At 32.7% G+C, this 19980-nt stretch overlaps 1 protein-coding gene and 1 long non-coding RNA gene across 2 annotated transcripts; both read left to right on the top strand.

Moving 5' to 3' along the window:
* Positions 1-4796: 4796 nt before the first annotated feature.
* LOC126691737 (glutathione S-transferase L3-like) lies at positions 4797-9711 on the top strand. The gene is made up of 10 exons (XM_050386843.1): positions 4797-5057; positions 5196-5270; positions 7339-7399; positions 7609-7695; positions 7788-7886; positions 7990-8092; positions 8180-8259; positions 8521-8628; positions 9289-9369; positions 9486-9711. The coding sequence occupies exons 1-10, from the start codon at positions 5047-5049 to the stop codon at positions 9492-9494; spliced, it is 714 nt and encodes a 237-aa protein (XP_050242800.1). The 5' UTR covers positions 4797-5046; the 3' UTR covers positions 9495-9711.
* A 1009-nt stretch (positions 9712-10720) lies between these two features.
* Positions 10721-13600, top strand: LOC126691740 (uncharacterized). The gene is made up of 2 exons (XR_007644827.1): positions 10721-10831; positions 13327-13600. It is a non-coding gene; the product is annotated as an uncharacterized LOC126691740 (long non-coding RNA).
* The last annotated feature ends 6380 nt before the right edge of the window (positions 13601-19980 follow it).

Genomic DNA, 19980 nt, shown 5'->3' on the forward strand with positions numbered 1-19980 from the left:
GGACCCTTGTTGCCGAAATGGCTTTTCGCCTCGGACATTCGTTGAACTTATCTCTTATTACCTCTGCTCTTCTCTTTACTCTGTTCCCTTTATAATCTTATCTGGACATCCTCGGATGGTCTAATGTCCTCAGATTGGGCCATAGGCCCAGTTAGTACGGCCTTAACAACACCTCCTGATTAACTGGCCCCCACAAATAGAATTTAAATTTGTTTTAATTATTTTTAAATCTTATCCTTTAATCAAAATGTGGGTTTTTTTTTTTTAGAAAGAAAACATGGGTTGTTGTGTAAGATTTAAGTTTAGAAATTTTTTATAATAAACTATTAGTTTGAATAGAATTTAAATATTTTGAAATTTAAATGATAAAGTTTAAGCTAAATTAAACAATTGTTAAATATTATACCTTCGGGGAAATATATCCTAACAAAAAATATATAATTAATTTATTAATTAGTAAGAGTAGCCACTTCTTGCAATCATAGCTCCTAAGCCTAACTTTTATTATATATCTCAATCATTAATTTAATAATTAATGAGACTAGTTGTTTATTAGAAAAAAATTGTTCTAGAGTGAGAGAAAGAGTATCATATAAATTTAGCAACTCCTATGAATCTATATAACATGTATATCATTCTAATACAAATACATATGCATAAGTTGCAACTCAAAGGAAAAAAAACAAAAACAAAAACAAAAACAAAAACAAAACAAAACAAAAATGTGGGGTGCAAGAGAGATTCCATGGAAAGACCATTGGTGAATATATATATATATATATATATTTATATATATAAGTTTTGAAATTTTGATAATAGATTTTTAGTTGGAGTAAAATTTAAATTTCTAAAACTTAGATGCATGTTGTATGTTAATTTTGTTAAAACACTTATTGTTACTGTAGGGATAAGGGCCCAAAATTGTATGTTGGGTCTTGGGCTTTGGCCGAGGACGTTGATTGGTCCGAGGGCAAATAAGCAGTAGTGAGAGTGTTAAGTTCAGAGTCTCATAAGTAACGTGCAAGTGGAAAGGTTGGGAAATGTGATCCGAGGAGAATTGTTTCCTCGGATAAACGAAGCACAAATCAAATGTATATTCTATCACTCAAAGTGACCTTTCAGGAAATGCCACTGAGAGGTACATGCCTTATGAACGTATTGGAAGAATGGGAGCTCAGAAATATTTAAGGAAAAGCTACTACCACCGTATTAAATGCTCTACAGCTAACTTTCTAACTGCATTAATGTGGAGAAGACCCCTAAACAGTGCTGTCTTAGCTACCTCAACTCACAGAAAGCCTGATGGGGTGTACGATGGGACAAGCACTCAAGTAGTGGCTTAAATGATCAATAAGTGTAGGGTCAAGATCATCAAAAGGGGACTATATAATATAAGAGACCTTCCATAAAGAAGGAATCGGAAATTTGGAGGAGAAAGCACTGTAGCAACTTGAACCATATTTGTAACTATTTCCAATCACTATATACTAGAACATACCTCCTCGGATTGTGCCGAGGACCAGTTTACTTTGAGAAATCCGGTTCATTTCTGTTTGATTATCCTTTAAACTTCATTCTAACTGTTGCTCTATTCATTAGAACCTAGTTTTCCAACCTATTCTCTACAAATTCATTGTATTGAGCTTATTGGGCTTAGATCCAATCATACCTTTGGCCCAAGATCTAAATGCGACCTTACAGTTACTTTATCTAAAGAAACTAATAAGAATAAACAAGTTATTGTCTCTATTAACTGAAACTTAGATGCATGCTACATGTATTGTGAAAAAACTTATTATTACTTTATTTAAAAAAAAAATTGATAAGAACAAATAAATTGTTGTCTCTATCAATTGAAATTTAGATGCATGTTGCATGTTTGTTAAAACACAATTGTTATTTTGTCTAAAATGCATGTTGCATGTTTTGTTAAAACACTTAGGATATGTTTGGTAGACTGTAATAAGTACTATAATGTAATAGTTATTCCTATGGTTTAGCTATTCAGTAATTTGGTTATGTTTTTATTACAGGGAATAGTCATTCATCATGAATAGCTAATCTTTACAATGATGAATAACTATTCATCTCTAAAAGGATTGTAATAGTTATTTCTTCATAGATGTATTAATTTCTAAAATTAATATATTTCCAAATAAAAAAACTTTTCATATGCACATAACAATTATGAAAATAAAAATCATAAATAATAACTAATCTCTCTTTCAAATTGAAAAAAAAAATTTATTTTTTAGAAAATATAATTATATGAGTAAAATATTTCTTAAAATATATCTTAAGTTTGATTTAAAATATTTTCATTCCATTGTTTTTAGGGTTCTATTATTGTGTTATCACTAAACAAATGAATAGTAATAAGTATTACATTATAGCACCTTGTATTCCTTATAATACATATTCATATTCATATGTAATTACCGTTACAGTCTATCAAACGTGCCCTTATTGTTACTTTACTTAAAGAAATTGATAAGAATAAATAAATTGTTGTTGTCTCTATTAACTGAAACTTATATGCATGTTGTATATTTTGTTAAAACACTTATTTTTATTTTAACAAAATAAATTGATAAAAATAAATAAGTTGTTTTCTCTATCTAAAAAATTGTTTTTATTCAAAATATTGTTGTAATTTGGTGAAATCACTTGCGTAACCACAGTTTTTAAGCCCAACTTTTATTATATAATATATGATTTTCTATTTGCTTTCATTTGCTATTTCCAAACATATAAGAGGAATTTCTCTATAATTTCCTTCTCCTAACTTTTCTTTTTCCTCTTCAATTGCAACCGAACAGAGCGTAAGATAATCAAATCTAGTGGTGGAGAGAAGAGGTCCCCAAACAAGAAAATCTATTACCACAACCTATCTAATAATTTTTTTGCCACAAATATTACATGGCAGAGTGTGAATAGTGAAAGAAAAAAGAGTAGGTTTATGTATAAGTGATAGATACTCACAATCTGCCACATCAAAATTGTGAAATAATGCGTTATCTTAAAATCCAGGGTGCGACTTTTGTCCAGTGTCCTGTGACACTAAACCCACTACGATCATGACACATGTCCAAAAATGGACACGTGTCAGTGCACTGGAAGCACTAGATAGAAGCTGCATCCTAAAATTCATCCACACACTTTCGTGTTTTCCAATGTTTTGTAGCATAAAAAAATATGAGTAAAAGGAAAACTATATTTAGTTAACATAAAATGTATAGCTTATTTTTAGAGATAGTTTTCTACTAAGTATCTGTTTGGCATGATTAATTTTGTCAACTTATTTTACTATTCAATTTATTTTTGCTACTATTTATGGGTCTCACTGCAATTTTTGGTACTATTTATGGGTCCTACTATACTATTTCAGCTAATTTTTACCTTTATTTACAATATTTTCAACAAAAAAATTTCAGTTTCAGCAAAATAAGCAGATCCAAACAGAGCCTAAATTGTTTTGGAAAACAATTCTATCTCACAGCAAACTAAATAAGGAAAGTTATTAGATTATTTTTCAACTCATTTAAAATTGCTACCAAACATTGAAAAATTATATAATTTTATAGAAAATGTTTCTTAGAAAATGACTTATTTTTTAGAAAACATCATTGCTGAAACAATAGAATGTAAAGTCAAACAATCACACAATTTTTACAACAACTTACCATGTGGTAAGTTATGAGTATTGAAAAAAAAAAAAAAAAGGGCTTCATGCGGTTCTGGCAAAAAAAAATTGTGGGATTGTTTCTAAACAACATTAACTGATGAGAGCCCCAAGACTCCGACAACAGCACATATCACCACCACCCTTCGCTCCATCTTAGCTCTCTCTCTCAAAAAAAAAGACTCCCCTCTCTAGTAGTTCTAAATAGTTTTAGTCTCAGTGAATTGGTTAACCAATGTTGTTGGTGAGTTTTTTCTTTTTGCTGAATTGTGGGTGAGTATCAGTCACTTGAAGTATGAAATAAACACTACCCCTTATTATAATGTGGTAGGTTGAAAGAAAGAGGAAGAAGACGTGTAAAGATGGATAATTCCCGAGTCTTGTGGGAATTATCCAAAAACAATGTTAAATTAGAAATCTTTGTGGGATCTGGGATCTAAGTAGAAAGCTTCGTTCGCATAAATTATTCAGAGCAGTGGTCCACCAACGGCCAACCCATCTGATGATCTCCTTTGGTTGATAAAGTAAAAAACCAATTGGTCAAAACATGTGGGGTTGAAGATATTATCTCCGGTAGGACCCGTCAAAACGTTTCGGTTGAGAATGTAATTGGCATGGGATCCACGAAAAAAATATATATAACTAACCTTTTTTAAAAATATATATATGGATAGGATTGTTGTATTATAAAAGCATTTATATTAGAAAGTGTTTAATTATATCATATTATAAACCATAGGGTTCAATTATTGTATTTCAAATTTTTTCCTCTGTGAGTTCCAGTTAGTTCAAGTGACAAAGTCTCTGATAGTTGTATAAGAGATCTGGGATTCAATCTCCGCCTACATCAAAAACTAATTAGTGTCTTGATCTGATGATAAAGAACTATCATCAGGAGTGGACGTCATAAAATAAAACTCTCTCTCAAAACAAAAAAAAATTCCCCAAAAAAAAAAAAATTACTCTTGACCCTGAGACCACCTGGCGGCGCCGCCCCTGGCAATTTAGGATTCCTTATATCAATTATGGAATTGTTACCGACTTAGACTTATATGGTTTCTATTACTATTTGGTTTACTTGTGATTGACTTGGGCTTGTGCCAATTCAAGCCCCACACACACGGGCCGACTTCAACAGTTTCTAATCCAAGTGTTGCTCTTCTTCAACACACCATCTAGAATATTCTTCTCTCTTCCTCGTCACGCACACATGTTGTCATTGCTCGCGACTTCACAGTCTGGAAACTCCTATATGTATATGGTTGCTCTGTGAACTTAGACACCATTCAGGATCAAATTCGAAAATTAAGCAGAAACATCAGAACACTCTGTGAACAACTACAACAAGAAGAAAAACATCATCAATGGCTGCAGCGTAAGTGTCTCGAAATTCAAAAAATCACCAAGAATTCTTCATTTTCAATTGGGTTTTTTTTGTTTTTCCATTTGGGATTCTCTGAATTTTGTGGTAAAAATAAGATTGTTTTTACTTATGTTGTTATGGGTTGTACAGGACCGTGAATGAGCACCTTCCCACACCCTTGGATGCCACTTCTGAACCACCTCCACTGTTTGATGGAACTACAAGGTTCATTCTGTTTTCAATTTTGTCCTATTCACTGTCTTTACTCTCTGACCCAACAAATTTCACAGCCTGAAGATAGGAAAAAGGCCAAAAAACCATTTTGTACCCTACCTTTTAGAGTTACAGTTAATTTAGTTTTTGTGTTTTGGTATCGGTCAATTTGTCCTTATTATTGTAAATTTATGGTCAATTTGGTCCTGTTGTTAACTCATTAATGAAAATTATTTACAAAAAATACTTAGAAAATACTTATTACTTACTGTGGCAAACAGTTTGCACATTTGACATATCTATACTACTATTTAAGGAATTTTCCTGTTTGGATTCTTTATTTTTTAGTTCAAAAATACTCATATGTCTTTAACTAAAGGACAATAAAATACCCTTACACCTCTATATTTAAGTAAAGACAAAACTAAAGGACAATCGGGTAAAAATACAACTATAACTCCCACTAAAACATTGCCTAAAAAATAGGTCAACTATCCTATTAATTTTTAAATTTATTTATTTACTTATAAATTAAATTTTCAAAATAAAAATTATATATATATATATATAAAATAAAAAACCCAGTTTTTTTTTCTACAAAACAGGACCACTAAAAAAAAAAAAAAATCTCATTGCACGCGATTGATGAGACTAGTTTAATATTAAAAAATTGGATCAGATGAGGATGTGTCTAAGTTTAAGTGGCTATGTCAGCACCTAGGTGGAAAAAAAAAGCCGTATCAACTTTAAAAAAAAAAAAATTCTTTACTACTTTTTTCCGTTTTGCATTTTTTTCTTCTAAAGTTTCTCACAATTTTCTTAACCTGGCAGAATTTCATTTTTATTTTATTGATATTGGTTTTTTTCCTATCTTGCAATTTCTTGGTAACCAAACAATAATTTAGTCCAACAATCTTTAATTAACATAGGCCGTGTTGTTTCTAAAAAAACTAAATCCTCGCCTAAAAGAAAATCCAGATGCAGATCCACCAATCCCAGTTTCAAACTAATTCCAGATATTTCAAACAAAAGCCCCAAATTCAAAGATTCAAACTAATCCCAAAATCCTTGGCTACAAACCCATATCCACCAATACCACAACAGAGCTTGATCTGTGGCCAACAACCCTAAAGAAAACCAGATCCAATCGATCCCGATCCCGACCCACCTGACTCAGATCTCCTCGTCTCAAGCTCGACCAGCATGGACCTAGCCTCGGATTGTCGCCGCCTTGTGCAGCAATAGCATCCCATGAGCTCCTCATCGCACATGGACGTTAGTCAGAACGACGGAGATTGAGTCAAAGGATTGGCTATGGCGTTGGAGTGACAGCGGTTGTTGGCTTTGGCTCCTCATCACGCAGAGAGAGAGAGAGAGAGAGAGAGAGACAGAAAGAGAGATATGAAATATTACTATTTAAGAAATTTGGTTTTATTTTTGTGAGATTGTAGGTTAATAGGTTTATAAAAAACAAAAAAGAAAAAATATATATAAAAGCTTATGTGGCTTTTTTGCCACCTAAGTGCTGACATAGCCACTTAAACTTAGACAGCATCTGATCTAATTTTTAAATATTAAATATGTCAAATGTACAAACCATTTGTCACATAAGTATTTTTCGTTATTGAGTTAACAGCAGGGACTAAGGGTCTGTTTGAATTGAACTTATTATTGTTGAAACTGAAAACTGAAAACACTGTAGCAAAATAATTTTTAAATATGTAAAAAGTACTGTGGGACCCATTTTTAATATTTTTAAATGCGTGAACTGTTACAGTACGTGAACAGTGACAAAACAGTGCATGAACAGTGAAAATGTCTCTGAACAGTCAAATCTGTCTCTCCTTAAACGCGTGAAAGTAATAAAAAAAAATAAAAAATAAAAAAAAGGGAAAAACGTGGACGCAGGATTCAGCGTTGCTGAATCCAAACCCACCCTAAATTGATTGTAAAAACTGTAACCTCAAAATATAATGACCAAAATAGTGTTTTCGCCTAAAAAAAAATTAATAAAATGATGATACCAGTGATGGTTTCAGAATTACGTTCCACTACCTCACCAGTGTAGTTTTTTTTTTAGGCTGTACATCTCTCTTATATGCCCATATGCACAGCGCGCGTGGATCACCAGGAACTATAAGGTTATTTTCACCACTCTTTGTCCTCTTTGTTCCCATTCCTTAATTTGTTGTTAGAATTCATCTTAAGTTGTCTGATGCTGCTTTTTCTAGCTTCTAGTTTCAATTAAAAGACAGATCCTTTAGCTCTTCTGGGATCATTTGTCCTTTTCCTTTTCTTAGTTTTTTTTTGTTAATTCAATATTTATGTTGATGAGTATCTCGAGGTGCAGGGATTATATGACAAGATTAAAGTAGTTCCAATTGACCTTCAAAACAGGCCTGCTTGGTACAAAGAGAGAGTCTACCCTGAAAACAAGGTGATATTTTATTGTAAATATGCCTGTCTAATGCATACTTGATTGAGCTGTTTGAATTTATTGATTGATCATCAAATTTTCCATATTAACAGGTACCCTCATTGGAACACAATGGAAAAGTTATTGGGGAGAGCCTTGATTTGATTAAATATATAGACTGCAACTTTGAAGGGCCTTCTCTTCTCCCCAATGTAAGATTTGCATAATTTATTCGTGCCCTTCATAAAAAAAATAAAATAAAAAAATCTCCCTCTTTTGGAATTTGACTAAATCTATGATGTGAAAATATTGTAGGATCATGCTAAAAAACAGTTCGCTGAAGATTTGATAGCCTACACCGATACCTTCAACAAGACAGTGTTCACATCATTCAAAGGAGACACAACTAAAGAAGCTGGTAAGATTTAAAACTAGCTGCCTCTCGAGTCTTGTCAGCATTTTATATAGAAGCTCTGGAATCACTGAAACTTCCAACTTTCATCAGGTCCTGCTTTTGACCACCTAGAGAATGCTCTTAGTAAATTTGAAGATGGGCCTTTCTTCCTTGGCCATGAGTTCAGTTCGGTAAGTTGACTTCTCCATTATGTTATTTTTTATCATTCTTTGGTGCTGTATTGCTTGCCTTTTGTTCATTCATTGACCTTGGTATATTCTTTATAAACATATTAAAGATTCAGATTTTAATATTTTATTTTACCTATGCGGCAGACAATGACTGTTTAGCTATATATATATGGGAAGTGGAAACCAGTAATACGATTATTAAACGATATTTTCTATAATATGAGTGTTCCTCCTTTGATTTGTGAGCTATGTGATCTTCAGGTGGACGTAGCTTACATCCCGTTTGTTGAAAGATTCCAAATCGCCTTTTCAGCATTGTGGAATTATGACATCACTGCAGGAAGGCCTAAACTTGCAAAGTGGATTGAGGTAAGTTAGAACCCATATGATATTTAGTGGCAATTGCGAGTTCTAGTGGTCTAAGATTTACTGCTTGTAAGATTAATTAGTTCTAGAAGCTATAGCTCATTGATAGGAACTGAATCAACTGATAGCTTTGGCTTGGAAGTTGTGGCATTGAGTTGCAACATTGGGGCTACAGTTACTATAGATAATTGTAATAGGTTGTGACTGAAAATATTTGCCTTGTCCCCCCAAAAGGCAGTACACGTCTTCAGTATTGTTTCTGAAACCTAAAGGATAATGAATGTAGATTGATTGATAGTTGGAGGAAGATCTCTTTTATTGATTTGTGATATCCTTTGCTTGAGTTGATTGAGCCTGATCATACTCTTCTGTTCGCGTTTAGAAACAATCAATCTACCTGTTGCATGGTGGGGCATGCATGCAAATGCTATATATACAAAATATTTATATTCTCTTCACTTAAAGCATGGTTTTGGAGGTTAAGAGTCTTATAACTTAGTGACATTATCCAGTTCTTAGGTGGAGAACTTGTGTCCAAATCCCCCTTCGCTCCCCCACTTGTTGTAAAGGGGGAAAAAACATGGCTTTAAAGGAGGCAAGAGTCCTATTGTATCAGTGTTTTGGTTTCTTGAATTATAATTATTCTTGGTAACCCTTGTGCAGGAGGTAAACAAGATTGATGCTTATAAGCCAACAAAGATGGATCCCAAAGAGCTCGTTGAACAATACAAGGCCCGCTTCTTGGTACTGTCCATTTAGTACATGGAATTATGAATTTGACTTCGTCGAAGTTTTTCTTCTCTTATTTCCCACAGTATGCCTTTTGCTAACCCATCCTTCAATCTAATTTTCTTTCACAGGCTCAGTAGTGAACAATCCAGCAGGGCTTTTGGACATTAATTAGCTAAATAAGTGGCTGTGTGCCTTTGTGTTCTGTACTAGTTGAAGATATGAACTGTCTCCGTGGGAGCTTGTGATCAGTATGCATGGATTACTTAAATAAATAGAAGTCGGTACTTGGTAATGTACTAAAACAGTTATTGTATGTTGATAAATGATAATTATGTTTTTAACTTGGTTTAAATATATTATACATGTGTCTTAGCAAAAAAAAATATATATATATATATATATATTATACATGTGTTTTTCTTTCATCTCCGATCATATTTTCCAACAAAATTGGGCCTTGGTATAATGTTTCTTTGAAGACTTTTGAAGCAGATTGTTGATTGTTGATTCTCTAACAACTGGATTTTCCAATGACAGTTTTGGCAAATATGCCTCAACTTGATACTAGAACTAAATAGTTCCAAGTATAAACACTATCAGAATGCGTAGTCCGAAACTCTGACTACAAATGAGGAATGACAAATCACTGGGAAAATTTCATAAATTATAAAATCAACGTGTGTAGGCCATCTTAGCAAGCATGTTTGCACAGTAATTGATCTCTTTGTAGATATGTTGCACACAGTGTTGACATTTAGAGCAACCACCTGTACTCACAGTCATAGGACTAAGAAGCTCAACTATAAACCACAGCTAAAGCCAGCTCCAACTATGAAGCGCAGCTCAAAAAACATTTACAGTTTTACTCTACTTGTACAGTACAGTTAAGGATTTTCGAGGTCAAGGTAGATCATAGATGTGGCCTACACAGTACTGGACTACCTGCCATTTCTCTACCCACCATTCTTTCTAAACGTTACCAAAAAAAAAAATAAAAAATAAAAAATAAATAAATAAATGAAGGTGGGGTAGAGAAAGTGGGCTCAGTGGAGAGCAGAGTCAAGATTTCATCCTTGGGAATGGAGGGTAAAGCATGACCAAAAAATAAGAAAGAATCATTATTCGAGAAGAAATATACTAAATTTTAAAATTAAATTTATATATATAAAAAATCCAAACTATCATTTATTTATTGGGTCATTCTACAGTACCCACTTGTTTTTTGTAGGGTTATGGTACCCACCCATATCTGGACCATTAATTTTGAAGGCTTTAATCCTGGCCGTTTAACTGAGTTTTAGTGGCTTACCGATTACCGATAGAACAAGTTATAGTATAAAAGCTAAAAAACAAAAAAAAAAAAAAAAAAAAAAAAACAGATGTTGCGTTCTCTCTCTCTCGTTCTTTCAATTCAGAGGCAATGTCAACGAAGATGATGCTCGAGACTGCTTCCATGAAGTTCAAGATTGGCAAGGTGTGAACTCTAACTTGTTTTTTTGTTTGAAATTTCAAACTTCGTTGTATTCTTTCTTTATTTTTGCAATTTTTTGTTTCGTGTATTTGAATGAATTTGGAACCCTAAACTCCCTAATATATGGTTTTGGTGTTTGGATATCATTGATTTTAGATCCTTCGGATCCATTACTGAAGCACAATATTTCAGCATTAGTTTTTTAGCATAGATTTCTTGGAAATTTTTTTTTTTTTTGAACACATCAATTTTGTTCCCCCTTTTCTTGTTTGTATTAGTAAACTTTCGTGGCTTACCTTTCATGATCTTGTTCGTTTAGATTGTGGTCCTTGGTTTCCATGAATACAATATACACACACACACACACACTTTTCTCTGGTTCTAGTGCAAGTTGAATTAGTTTGCAAGTTGACATTCACTCATTGGAAAATAATTGACATTCTCATAGGATCTTGGTTTGTTTGAATTGGGAACTAGTATCTTGTCTTAAAATAAGAGACATGGGGTTCAAATCTTACCTAACCAAAAAATAATTGGTGTCTTGCCCTAATGATAGAGAGCAATTATCATTGAGTGGATGCTATAAGTAAATTATATCCCATGTCTAAAACGGTAGTTCCTTTCCTCAATTAATGCTGCGCTATTTTTTTTTTCTTTAAATTGCATGTGCACGTGATTGTATCTTCCTGGGCTGTTAAGATTTTTGGTAGCCCAAGAAGATTGATTTTCTTGGAAGGGGTTGATGCTGTCTAAACTGTAATAAAAAGGGGGTTATAGAAACAAGCACAGTTTCTTAATAAGGAAATACAATAGTTCATCAAATTAGGTTGCCTAGTGAAAATGCAGTTATGTATGCATAGTTTAAAGTAATAGAGTTTAACCTAAAACAAGAGAGAGAGAGAGATTTGCTTGATAACCACCTTGATAAAATTTCTGATTTTGATTATGATAACCACTTCTATAGGATCTTCCTCCTCTGCCTTAATTATTGGTTGATCTACCTCTTCCTCTATATGCTTGGAGCTGACCATTAAGGATTGGAGGAGATGAAATTGGCATAGGTCCTTGATCAATCATAGCCATATGAATAGGGTCTTTGATTAGCTCAGAGGCATGCTTTAGTGATTTTTCTTCAGAGGTGAGAAGAACATGAACTTGTTCATATCCTATAGGATCATCCCTGGTTCTTAGAGCAGAACTGAAGGAATAGTACCCTTATGGCAGTCCATCAAGAACAATGTGTAGAAGCTCTTCATCTTCAATTTGAACTCCTACTGTCACCAATTTGTCTCTGCAATCTTTGATTTTGGCCAAGTACACATCAATATAATCATTGTTCTTCCTAATGCTACTTAACTATTTAGTTCTCTCTTCAAACCAAGAATGTTAGATCTAGACATAGAAGTATAGCACCTTTCCGAAGTATCCCATACACCTTTAGCTATAGTTTGCCCAAGAACAAGAGCAAGAGCTAAGTGATACAATGTAGCACTGATCATTGACATTAAAGCTCGATCTTTATGCACCATTGAAGAAAATCTGGATTTTCTTGTGTGGTAGGCAATCCCTTATCATGACTGAAAAAAATTTCTGGACATGGATAAGAACCATCAACAATATCAAGAAATGAGTAAGCACTTAGAGTAAAGGTAATCTGAAATTGTCTTTCATTTTAATTATTGTTGTGAAATTATTTGGCTCGCTTGTTTCCCTCAGTTTTGTGCTTAGGACTTGAAAGTTTGATTCAATAAAGAACGTAACTTTCACTTCATTTATGTGTTTTGTGTTGATTTTGTTCCTCACTGGTTTCTTAAGTTCCTTTTGGAGTTACGATTTTTGTCCACTAAATGTAAAATGTTCACAACCCTTGCTGGCAAAGTAAATACTCTTTGTTTATAGTTGACAAGTTATTACTTGATGCCTTCTGCAAATATTTGTTGATTTTATGTGGTTCCCTTTTTATTTTAAGCTACAGGCTTCAGTACTGTTATTTAATTTGGATACAAGTAGGGTAGACTGACAGGTATGCAATTGTATTGGCTAGCTTATAATTCTAATCACCTTCTACTTATAATATTTTTTATTTTGATTACTTCTTGGTATCGAAGATGTTTGAAGATGTGGTATTTTTCCAGTCAAATGCAATGTGGCCTCCTTTTGGGTTTGCTAGGTAAAAACTAAGAGTTGTATTGTTGTTGGAAAATCATCACTAGGAGGCCTGTTGCCTCTTCTGTTTATGTATTAAGTACATATAATGAGAGCTTATTATTACTTGATTGTTAAACGTGTGGCAACATAAATTGTGATGTAGGATTTAAAATTCTAAGTTGCTTCTGGTAGATTGGCACCAAATTTATTGTTATGTTGAGAGGATTTGTTGTAAATTAGGTTCCTTTTTTTGACGTTGGCAATATGTGGCCCTGAATAATAATAATGCTACATTATACACTTAATAAGAGAAATTTTTTTCTCTGATAATGATACATGCCTGTTTATAGGCATGATATGCAGAGAAGATGGCAAACGTGTGGGAGACGCTTGCAGAAGAAACCAACACATGTGAAAGATGGCAATTGAAGTATTTGGCTGTAAATTTTTTTCTTCTTCAGACATTCCTTTCTACTTTTTCCCTATATTTGGCTGGAATTTTCAAATAGCTTATAAAGTTGAGTTGTTCATAAACTTCATATCCTTCTTTGGGCTAATATAGTTGTCCATATCCTCCATTGTGGATGTGTTCATTATTCAATAGAGAAAAGTATTTGCGATTTATTCTTGTTGCTTTTCTCTAACTTTTAAGTCATTTTAGATTCTCTGTACAACTGTTGAATCAAATTTTTCCCTCTTAGATGCTATGGTAATTGTCAAGAAGGCCATGTGTAGGACAGAAATGACTTCATTAAGACTAATCTAGTAATCCTTTTATAAAAAAGACTCTTTAGAGTTGATATAAAAGTGCAAAAGAGTTTAGTCTAGAAGAATTAAGTGGTAAATTTAATGAGTAAATAGTGAAACTCTAAGTTTAAAACTTATCATGACCCATTTACCCTTTAAAGCTAAAGGGCAATTGGCACACCCGAAAAACCCAAGGATAGGGGAATGAATGGCAAAGGAATGGTACAAGATATGCAAGGAAGGAAGCTTCTTGAAGAAGACACCTCCCACCTTTGCATTCAATTCTCTACACCAACCTAATCAGTTGCATTAATGAGAAAATGACCCTTGAACAGTGATTTCATAGCTCACAGCTCTTTCTACCACCTCCAAAAGGATCCTAATGGGACAAGCATTCAAAGAGTTCCCCTAAAATGTATAGATGGAGGGTTGAGATACAAGGAAATAGGCTATATAAGGAAAGGAACCCTCCCAAAAAGAAGGGAATAAACATTTTCCAAGAAAAAAGAAAACAAGTGTAATAACAGAGAATTACCCTGTAAAGTAATATCAACCTTACTTATCAATACAAGATCTATCCTCGGACCTGCCCAAGGAAGAGTTTACACTTAATGGTTGGTCTATTCATTCCTATTTGTTACTTAGGTTCTATTAGTCTTAAATTTGTGATTATCTCAGCATTGCACCTAACTTAGAAGCCCACACTCTTAAAAATTTTGTGATTATCTCAGCATTGCACCTAACTTAGAAGCCCACACTCTTAAAAATTTATTGTTTGAGCTTGGTTTGAAGATCTAGGCATCACTATTCTAAGTGTAATCTTATGGAACAAAGTTGCTAAAATTAGTACCTATGTATATAATAATATTTTTTTTTATAAATAATTAGGTTGGGGGGGGGGGGTGGCATTGCCCCTGAACATCCAAGTCTCTCTCCGTCCCTAGTTGATACTGCGTAATGTGATGATTCAACCTTTAAATGTGAGTACAAAATGAGGTTATCATCGAATGTAATAACAACACAATCAGATAAGATGTTGGTACTGCATGATATTAACATGAAACTGTCAAATGTGGGTAAAAAATAAAGGTACCACCAAATATAATAAAAGTACTGTTAGATGTGATGTTGGTACTACTTGATGTGAAAATGGAACCATTAAATGTGAGAAAAAATAAGAAAACCATTGAATGTGACAAAGTACGGTCACACGTGATGTTGGTACTACATAATGTGACGATGAAACTGTCAAATGTGAAAAACAAAAAAAATGGTCTCACTGATTGTGACAAAAGTACAGTTCAACATGATATTTCAATCCTTTCTAAGGTTTTCAAGGTCATTTTAGTAATTTTTTAGGTACTAAGGGTATTTTGGTCATTTTTTAGATTTCTTGGTCATTTTCGATCATTTCTTATATTTTAAGGTAATTTCTATCATTTTTTAGGTTTTAGGATCATTCAGTCATTTTTTTTAAAGTACTAAGGTTATTCCAGTAATTGTTGAGGGTTTCGGGGGTATTTTGATTATTTTTAAGTTTTATGAGATATTTTGGTCATTTTATAGGTTTCAAGGGTATTTCAAAATTTTTTAAGGTTTCAGTGTCATTTCGGTCATTTTTTGGGACTCTAGGTATTTCAGTCAATTTTTAGATTTAAGGTGCATTATGGTCGATTTTTTAGTTTCTAAGAGCATTATAGTCACTTTTTGGTAAATGATATGTTGGTACTACCGAATGTGACAATGAAACTATCAAATGTGAGAAAAAAAATAAGGGAATCACCAAATGTGACAAAAGAACAGTCACATGTGATGTTGGAACTGCACAATGTGAGAATGGAATAATCAAATGTAAGAAAAAAAAATAAAGGAACCACTGAATATGACAAAAGTATAGTTACACGTGATGTTTTTACTACACAATGTGAGAATAGAACCATCAAATGTGAGAAAAAAATAAGGGAACCACCAAATGTGACAAAAAATACCATCAAATGTAATGTTGGAACTGGATAATGTGAGGATGGAACCGTCAAATGTGAGAAAAAATAAGGTTAATACCAAATGTGACAAAAATATTGTCAAATATGATGTTGGAACTGCACAATGTGAGAATAAAATCGTCAAATGTGAGAAAAAATATGGGAACCACCAAATGTGACAAAATAACTATCACATGTGATATTGGAACTGCATAATGTGAGAATGAAACAATCAAATGTAAGAAAAATTAAAGGAACTACCAAATGTGATAAAAATACTGTCAAATGTGATGTTGGAATTGCACAATGTGAGGATGAAATTGTCAAATGTGAGAAAAAAAATATGGGAACCACTAAATGTGACAAAAGAACTATTACATGCAATGTTAGAACTACACAATGTGAGAATAAAATCGTCAAATGTGAGAAAAATTAAGGAAACCACCAAATGTGACAAAAGTACCGTCAAATGTAATGTTGGAACTACACAATGTGAGGATGGAACTGTCAAATGTGAGAAAACAAATAAGGGAACCACCAAATGTGACAAAAGTACTATCAAAAGTGATATTGGAACTACACAATATGACAAAAGTATTATCAGATTTATAGTTATCATTTTTTTCAAATCCAAAAAATTTGGGGAAATTTCAAACCAACTCTATAGTACATGAAATGGGTTTCGATCGTCGCCATGTAATTTCCCTGCACCGACGAGGTCAATTAATGGTGAGGTCCTTTCTGAAAATGGAGCAAAGTCGAAGAGAAAGGAAAGAGAGCACAATTGAGAGAGAGAGAGAGAGAGAGAGAGGGAATGTAGGACAACAAATAAACAATGGATTTCTTTTTTTTTGGCCAGAACAATTCCCTCGCTAGAGCTTGCAAGGAACCATTCATGGCTTAGGGATCTGTTTCTTCTTTTGTGGTCTGCTTAGGGTTTTGTTTAGTAATCGTCGCTTTAGATAGGTTTTTGTGGATGGTTTGGACAAGAAGATTTTGAGAGACGAAACTGGAGAGAAGCGTAGATTATTGAAAAATCGAGAGAGAGAAGAAGAAAGTCAGAGATTCAGAAACTGAGAGCAGAGATTGAAAATTTTTTATTATACGAAAGTGTAGCACGGTGGTACTACTCAATGTAAAGATAGTACCATTAAATGTGAGAGAAAATAAGACTATCAGGGAATGTGATAAAAGTGCAATGACATGTGATTCTGGTGCTGCAGAATGTGAGGATAGTACCATCAAATGTGAGAAAAAAAAAAACAAGGGAACTAGCGAATGTGATAAAAGTACAGTCACATGTAATGCTGGTACTGTGCAATGTGAGGCTAGTACCATAAAATGTGAGAAAAAAAAAAAAACCACCGAATGTGACAAAAATACAGTCATAGGTGATGTTGGTACTGCGCAATGTGAGGATGGTACCATAAAATGTGAGAAAAAAATAAGGGAACCATCGAATGTGACAAAAGTACAGTCACATATGATATTGGTACTGTGCAATGTAAAGATAATACCATCAAATGTGAGAAAAAAAATAAATGAACCACCGAATGTGACAAAAATACAGTTACATGTGATGTTGGTACTACATAATGTGAGAATGGTACCATCAAATGTAAGAAAATATAAAGGAACCACCAAATGTGACAAAAGTACAGTCACATGTGATGTTAGTACTGCACAATGTGAAGATGGTACCATCAAATGTGAGAAAAAAAATAAAGGAACCACCGAATGTGACAAAAATACAGTCACATGTGATGTTGGTATTGCATAATGTGAAGATGGTACCATCAAATATGAGAAAAAATAAATGAACCACCAAATGTGACAAAAGTACAGTTACATGTGATGTTGGTACTGCACAATGTGAAGATGGTACCATCAAATGTGAGAAAAAAAATAAAGGAACCACCGAATGTGACAAAAATACAGTCACATGTGATGTTGGTATTGCATAATGTGAAGATGGTACCATCAAATATGAGAAAAAATAAAGGAACCACCGAATGTGACAAAAGTACAGTCACATGTGATGTTGGTACTGCAAAATGTGAGGATGATAGCATCAAATGTGAGAAAAAATAAGGGAACTACCGTATGTGACAAAAGTACAGTTACATGTGATGTTAGTACTACATAATGTAAGGATGGTACCATCAAATGTGATGTTTTGGTAACCTGATATAGCAGGTTGTCCACTTGTGGGTACCGTACCCCCCAAAAAAAGGGGTGGGTACGCTAGAATTACCCTTATTTAGTATTAACAAAATATAGATGAAATAAAAAAATAATTGCTTCGACAAAAAATAAAAGACATTATTTTAAATTCCAAATATTGTTATATGTGATTTTTTGTATTAAATTTCACAACAATTTCTTTTTTTACTTTACAAAATCAAAGATTTCATCAAAAACCATCTTCAATTTTGTTGGAATTCTAATTTCGATGATATTCATGACTATAAAAATCAAATATTGTAATAAATTTATTATAATCTAAATCAAATAAAAATCATATTTATTCTCCTATATGTTCAGTATTCTTTAATTAAAAAAATAAATCGTTTTGTCAAGTTAAAAAAAAAAAAAAAAAAAAAAAAAAAAAAAAAAAAAAAAAAATTTGAAATTACTAAGCTCCTCACTCGCCCAACATTATGTTCTATTATGTCCAATGTTTTACTAATACGTTGACAACAACATGACATCGTCCAAATTTCAAAGTTTAAACTTTTAAGAGTATTAAAAAAGTATCCTATTTTAGCCAACTAAATTTAAAATTCACTTATATTATGTAAAGTGGTATAAAAATACATGATTGATACAGTGTTTGGTAGCATAAAAAAAATATGAGTAAAAAGTATAACTTATTTTTAGAGATAGTTTTCTACTAAGTGTCCGTTTGGTATGATTAATTTTGCAAATTTATTTTACCATTCAGCTTATTTTGGATACTATTTATGGGTCTCACTGCACTTTTTGGTACTATTTATGAGTCCCACTGTACTATTTCAGTTAACTTTTACCTTTATCTACAATACTTTCAACAGAAAATTTAAGTTTTAGCAAAATAAGTGAATCCAAACAGAGCCTAAATTGTTTTGGAAAACAACTCTATCTCACAGCAAACTATATAAGGAAAGTTATTAGATTATTTTTCAACTCATTTAAAGTTGCTACCAAATATTGAAAAATGATATAATTTTATAAAAAATGTTTCTTGAAAATTGACTCATTTTCTAGAAAACATCATTGCTGAAACAACATAACGTAAAGTCAAACAATCACACAATTTTTACCACAACTTACCATGTGGTAAGTTATGAGTATTGAAAAAAAAAAAAGGAAATGGCTCCATGCGGTTCTGGCAAAAAAAAAATTTCTGGGATTGTTTCTGTTGTGTAGATAGCACCTTAGGACTCAAATCAATAATAGTAAATAAGCGGAAATTAAATAACAAGCACACACAAAAAAAACAAGAATTTACGTGGTTCGGCAAACTGCCTACCTCTACGGCGACGACGGAGAAATTCACTATAAAAATAGAGAGATACAATAGTGCACAAAAACACTTTTAAGAAACCCAAATCCTAATACACCCTAACTCTCTCTCACCCACAAGACAAGAAAACACTATTCTTCTTCTTATGCAGCTATCACAAACGGCTCTACAGCTAGTCTAAGGGGTTCAAATGAACCCCCTAGCTTGGCCCCAAAAAAAAAAAATTATATATAAAATTTTAATTTTTTGTTTTTGTTTTAACCCTTAAAATAAAATTTTGAACACCCTGTCCCTAAATTTTGTTTAAAACCCAATTGAAATAAACTTGAAATATGATCATATTAGTACTATTTTCACAATATTTTTATAATAAAGGTTAAATGACAAGTTGTAATTGACTTTTTATCTAAACTTATAACTGACATAACTTTTTTACATACTTCTAACAACTTGTCATCTAGATTTTATTGTGTAAATGTTTTGTCAGTAGCGCTACTCTTGAAATTGCTCATTTGTTAAAAAATAAATAAACCTTCTCTCTCGACTCTAGCTTACTTTAGTATTGATGGTAGAATGAAACTCTTTTTTCCTACACTTTTCTTCTTCATCAACAAAAATTACACCACTTGTACAAACAACTGATCTGTATTTAAATCTATGATTATTTTATCATTCTCTCTTTCTCCCTTCTATATTTTCTTTCTATCTAACCAAATAGTTTGATATGTGTTCTACAGTTTTTCGAGTCCAAAAAGTCTTTTAGTGCTTGC

Source organism: Quercus robur, chromosome 7 (assembly GCF_932294415.1).
Source record: "Quercus robur chromosome 7, dhQueRobu3.1, whole genome shotgun sequence".
NCBI lineage: Eukaryota > Viridiplantae > Streptophyta > Magnoliopsida > Fagales > Fagaceae > Quercus > Quercus robur.